The sequence below is a fragment of the Coregonus clupeaformis genome, unplaced genomic scaffold (assembly GCF_020615455.1).
Source record: "Coregonus clupeaformis isolate EN_2021a unplaced genomic scaffold, ASM2061545v1 scaf0199, whole genome shotgun sequence".
Taxonomy (NCBI): Eukaryota; Metazoa; Chordata; class Actinopteri; order Salmoniformes; family Salmonidae; genus Coregonus; species Coregonus clupeaformis.
In genome coordinates, this window is record NW_025533654.1 from 526,435 (window position 1) to 532,500 (window position 6,066).

Consider the following 6,066-nt stretch of genomic DNA (forward strand, 5'->3'; position numbering starts at 1 on the left):
ACTCTGTTCTGTGTTATATCATGTCTCACCTTGTGCTGCTGCTGCTGTCACCACCAGAACTATAGTAATCAGAGGATCCATTTCTCTTCAGCCTGCACAAGACAAGTGACATTTAGCAGAAGTCTCACAGGAGCAGTACCATCAAAACTGTGTGAATTGACGTGAACGGATCATAATGTGCTGATACTCTACAAATGAAAGAGAAGCTTGTAGACAAGACAACGTGCTTGTTTGTCAGGGTGACAGACTTTTACACTTTTGTAAGCAGTGCATGCCTGGTGTGAACAGCAAACCACAAGTATACTGTGCCTGCTTGCAAACAGTATAATTTATTCCAGTTAACTTGTTGTTAGGCATTTACTACCATATTATTTAATGAGGATTGTCCAAAGGTGAGATGGATGAGCAGTGAAAATTGTACATCTAAAACATATCCCAAGGATCGCAATTAAAAGGTCACTAACTTGAACCCTTATTTACTGCAATGGAATAAACATAGTAAAAAGCATGAAACTATTATTGACGTTTTTATTTTAGCAAACATTTTCTTACTTACTTTTTTTAAAAATCTGCAATGTTGATTAAGGGCTTGTAAGTAAGCATTTCACGGTAAGGTTGTATTCGTCGCAAGTGACAAATCAAATTGTATTAGATTTTTGAGTTGATTAAATTCTTTGATCCATTACAACCATTATCAATATCATTGTAGAGATCCTGACAATAGGTCCTAATGTTGTTTGTTTTTTGGGTAAAAAAAAATAATAGTAAAATATAAAAACTCATTAACTTTTACCGTTTTTTGTTGTTGTAAAGATTGGTTTTATTAGTAATGGTACCTTTGGGATGGTTAATACGTTATGGACCAGTTTCCCGGACAGAGATTAAGCCTAGTCCTCAACTAAAAAACATGATCAATAAAGAATGTCTATTGAAATCGCTTTGTAGTCCAGGACTATTGTGGCCGGCAAACCAGCAAAGCATTCATATACAATGTGTTCAACCATATAATTTACTATTATATTCACAAAATATGATCAATTGCATGCAATTTATTGTAGCCTGGAGCCTACATTATCATAAATTAATTGTAAAAAGACTGGTCGTTTCCTCAAGTATCAATCAACATATATAACTCTTGCAGTAACCTTAAAACTAATTTAATAAAGAAAAAACATATAAATAAACTGACCAGATTCACTCACCAAAGTCGAAATTGCAGCAATCTAAAGTCCAGATTTCCTGGAGAAAAAGAACTAAATGTATTTACTGTAGTAAAGTATTATGCTCTTCACATAGCTTTCATCTCATCTCAGTCCTCTCTTCAACAGTGTGAAAACTATTTGAACAACAGTTTGTGATGTTTGACATCCACTCACACTAGCCAGTTGACTAGACTATCAACGTGGTCTCAGAGAATTTCATATTACTCTGCATGTAAATCAGAGACACTCATTTAGTATGATATGTTACGTATCATATGGTATGTATACATTTTTGGATCTTCAGCACCCATTTCATATGATATGTTACGAATTTGCAAAACTTATAATATGTTAAGAATTTATAAAACACACAATATGTTACAAATTTGAAGAAAGTATTATATGTTACTGATTCTAGCTAGCTGCTAACGTTAGCTAGGCTAGGGGTTATGGTTAGGGGTTAGGGTTAAGGTTAGGGTTAGGGTTAGGGGAAGGGTTAACTTAAAGGGTTAAGGTTAGGGGAAGGGTTAGGTAACATGCTAAGTAGGTGCAAAGTAGCTACATAGTAGTAAGTAGTTGAAAAGTTTCTAATTAACAAAAATTGTAACGTTGTCTGTGATGAGATTTGAGATCCGTGATGAGATTCGAACTCGCAACCCATCCACCCCGACCAACTACCCTACTTAAATGTTTTGCCTTGAGTAACCATCTGTTTTATGTAACCATGCCAAACGTAACATATACAAATAAATGGAGTGTCTTGGATTTACATACAGATTAATACGAAATACTCTGAGACCGTGTTGCAACCATTGTCAAATTGTGGCGCCTGTATCTCTTAAGGCATTGGGCAGCTTCCACACAGTTTATGTATAGCTTCCACACAAGAACACAAAAGTCAGTCTAGACGTAAAAGCAGATCTAAAAATGTAAATATATGTCCATTACTACTAATTAGTAATGTCCTCTTAAGTAAGGTATCTTGAGGACTATTTTGTTTAGACAAACACAAATGAAACAAAACACAAATGAAACTAGTTTAATGCAAATTAACAATACAACTTAATGCAAGCCTATGCCAAGTTCAAAGTTAGGTTTTGTGGTATCCCTGACTTTTGGAGAAGAAGAAGCGGAATACTGTTAATTTACACACTCACCGGACAGTTTATTAGGTACACCACCCCCTGTTCATGATACTGGATCGCTCCTACAGACAGTGACTCACTTGGCCATGGCTTGCTATATAAAGCAGGCAGACAGGCATTGAGGCATTCAGTTACTGTCCGATTGAAAATCAGAATGGGCAAAACGAGTGACCTAAGCGACTTTGATCTGGTATAATCGTCGGTGCCATGCACGCCGGATCCAGTATCTCAGAAACGGCCGCCCTCTTGGGCTTTTTATGAACGGCAGTGTCTAGAGTTTTACAGAGAATGTTGCGACAAACCAAAAATATCCAGTCAGCGGCAGTCCTGTGGGCGAAAACAGAGCTTGATGAGAGAGGTCGAAGGAGAATGGCAAAAATCGTTTGTGCAAACTAACAGGAGGGCTACAAACTGGCAAATAACGGCGCAGTACAACAGTGGTGTGTCGGAACGGCATATCGGAATGGACAACTTGTCGAACCTTGTCACGGATGGGCTATTGCAGCAGACGACCACACCGGGTTCCACTCCTATCAGCTAAAAACAAGACGAAGCGTCTCCAGTGGCCACACGATCAACACTGGACAATTGAGGAGTGAAAAGAAATTGCCTGGGACATGACAGCGAGTTCAGTTTACTTGAGTGGCCTGCACAGTCACCCAGACCTCAACCCAATAGAGCATCTTTGAGATGAGCTGGAACGGGCTGTTCGCACCATGAATGTACCATTGTACAATCTGCAGCACCTGCTTGATGCCATCTCGTCAGCATGGACCAACATCCCAGTGGAACTTTTCCGACAACTGGTAGAATGCCCCAAATAATTCAGGCTGTTTTGGAGGCAAAGTGGGGTCCGACCCCATACTAAATGGGTGTACCTACCAATCTGGCCAGTGAGTGAAGGTAACTCCTATAGATATATGTATGTGTGTTTGTTTATATGTCTGTATGTATACTGAACAAAAATATAAATGCAACATGCAACAATTTCAAAGATTTTCTTCAGCAACCCCTCCCCCACCCCCCCCTCAGACGATCCCGCAGGTGAAGAAGCCGGATGTGGAGGTCCTGGGCTGGCGTGGTTACACATGGTCTGGTCTTCGGTTGTGAGGCCGGTTCGACGTACTGCCAAATTCTCTAAAAGGGCATTGGAGGCAGCTTATGGTAGAGAAATGAACATTAAATTATCTGGCAACAGCTCTGGTGGACATTCCTGCAGTCAGCATGCCAATTGCACACTCCCTCAAAAATTTAGACATCTGTGGCATTGTGTTGTGTGACAAAACTGCACATTTCAAAGTGGCCTGTTATTGTCCCCAGCAAAGGTACATCTGTGTAATGATCATGCTGTTTAATCAGCTTCTTGATATGCCACACCTGTCACGTGGATGGATTATATTGGCAAAGGAGAAATGCTCACTATCAGTGATGTAAACAAATTTGTGCACAAAATATGAGAGAAATAAGCTTTCTGTGTGCATGGAAAATATCCGATTTTTTACTTAAGCTCATGAAACATGGGACCAACACTTTACAGGTTGCGTTTATATTTTTGTTCAGTGTATATATATTTTTATGTAGATTATTATACAGACTTTGTGGATTACAGATTTAATTACATGCTTTAATTATGATTTTTTATACACCATCACAGTTCTTAATGACTTGTTCAGTGTTAGATGTGCAGTCCTATACACAACAACGACTAGTCACTAATATATACATGTAATACCAAGATGTTCTACTTGATGGTGTTTCATTCAAGACAACATTAACTTTCCTCTAGCTGTCAATACAGGAAGGAAATCAGATACTGTAGGCATAAACATGAAAACAGAGTGGGAGGAGCAACAAAGTGCCATCGCTCAGAAGTGGTTTCATGAAACTCGCCATGCTCAATGGATGGAGCAATTTGAAGAGAAATGCCATACTGCTTTGAGGAAATAGATCTCACTCAATGGCCTTTTTACATTTTACATTTTAGTCATTTAGCCGACGCTCTTATCCAGAGTGACTTACAGTTAGTGCATTCATCTTCAGATAGCTAGGTGGGACAACCACATATCACAGCCATAGTAAGTTATTTCTTCTTCAATAAAGTAGCTAACAGCAAAGTCAGAGCTAGTAAGGGGGAAAATAGTCAAGTGTGATTGACCAACAGTCAGCCATTTAATCTTTAAACCTGTGAGGGGAAAGTATGGTTTCCTCTGTTGTCTACATTAAATGTGCTCTTGAGGCGCCATGATCATGTGGTAGTGGATTATCAATCTGGAACACACCATAAGACATTCATAATCAAAAAGAACATTTCACGCTTTGTAAATGCTTGCCCACATCTCATGATCCAATGTGTTTCAAGTTAACAAACATATAGATATTTTGGCATTATAATTCCCCTTCAACGATACACGGTAAATGTTTTATGTTTCAATCATAGCTTTCATGTCAGAGTTCAGAGAATAAACTGTATGGCTGTGTGCAGCGGTATGGTGTACTGTAAGTCTAACTGAATTAAAAAGTCAAGTTTAAGAAAACTGTAGGTGGCGATTACTGCGAGTGCTTTAGAACATGGGAAGATGTTTAGGGGTGGTGCTGTGGTGTTTTTTGGTCGACAAGGGGTGTGGCTCAGGATAATTCTTGTTGGGGGGGAAGGTTGGACGTTGCTGCGATTTCCTTCTAACAGAGTTGAGAGGAGGCGTAAACTGATTTCAAGTAAAGAGATGAGACGTGGGCGGGCGGGAGGGCGGGCGAGATCGTGGTTCCTCAGGCTGGTCGGTGGGCATCCCTCTGTGTCCCCACGCAGCCGGCTGGTCACCCACCGGTGTCACTCAGAGAGACGTCTCACTCAAACCCTCCTGCTCTGGAGTTCAGCTGGGGTCAGAGGTGGAGACGAGAGGTTAACTGACTTCATTCAAAAACAAATAGTAGGGAATAAGAGAGATGAAATAGAAAGATTGAAAACTGACCCTTATTACAGAAGCCCATGCCTGTACAGCTACAGAATCTCTGGCATTGAGTACTAGAAGGTCTTCATGAAATTGGTACATCTCCCACCTGATGGCAGGCCTTCATGAAATTCCTACATCTCCCACCAGATGGCAGGACTGATCTGAGCTGAGTGTCTCCAGTATAGAGAGTAAAGGAGAGGTGAGGAGACACTCACCAGACTGGCTTACTTGGTGATGGCGGAGGGTGATCCAGAGCGGTGGAAGTGGACTATCTGCCACTTGCCGTCACGGCGATGCCAGATGTGTGTCTCCTCAGACTGGGCGGTGCGGGGCATGCTGTTGGTGTTGATATACTGTGTGATACGGATGTAGGCGATGCAAGCAGCTTCCTCCCCGACCAGGTGGATGTGGGGGTTCAGGATGTTGGTGTGGACAGGCTTACTGTTCTTAGACCACACTGGGGGAGGAGTAGCATACACACAAGACAACAGTCAGTCAATGAATAAGTCATTCTATAACTGCAGGAGTTTTCACACTGGTTTATGATTAGGTATGCTATATTCTTAAAATCAAATAAAATGTTATCTGTCACATGCGCCGAATACAAAAGGTGTAGACTTTACAGTGACATTTTTACTTACGAGCCAATTTCCAACAATTCACAGTTAAAATGTAAGACAAATATTAGCTAAATTAAAAAGGAAGTAGTGAGACAATAAAAACAATGAGGCTATATACCAGGAGTACCAGTACTGAGTCAATGTGCAGGGT

At 40.5% G+C, this 6,066-nt stretch overlaps 1 protein-coding gene across 1 annotated transcript in view; it reads right to left on the reverse strand.

The window, feature by feature from the left end:
* Positions 1–4,487: 4,487 nt before the first annotated feature.
* Positions 4,488–6,066, reverse strand: part of LOC121542144 (calcium/calmodulin-dependent protein kinase type II subunit alpha-like) — a 7,711-nt gene continuing 6,132 nt past the window's right edge. Inside the window, exons 4-5 of the mRNA XM_045214125.1 lie at positions 5,524–5,752; positions 4,488–5,218 (exon numbers count right to left, since the gene is read on the reverse strand). Of these exons, the coding sequence (XP_045070060.1) occupies positions 5,215–5,218; positions 5,524–5,752 (233 nt within the window). The 3' untranslated portion in view covers positions 4,488–5,214. The remainder of the gene's footprint in view (positions 5,219–5,523; positions 5,753–6,066) is intronic.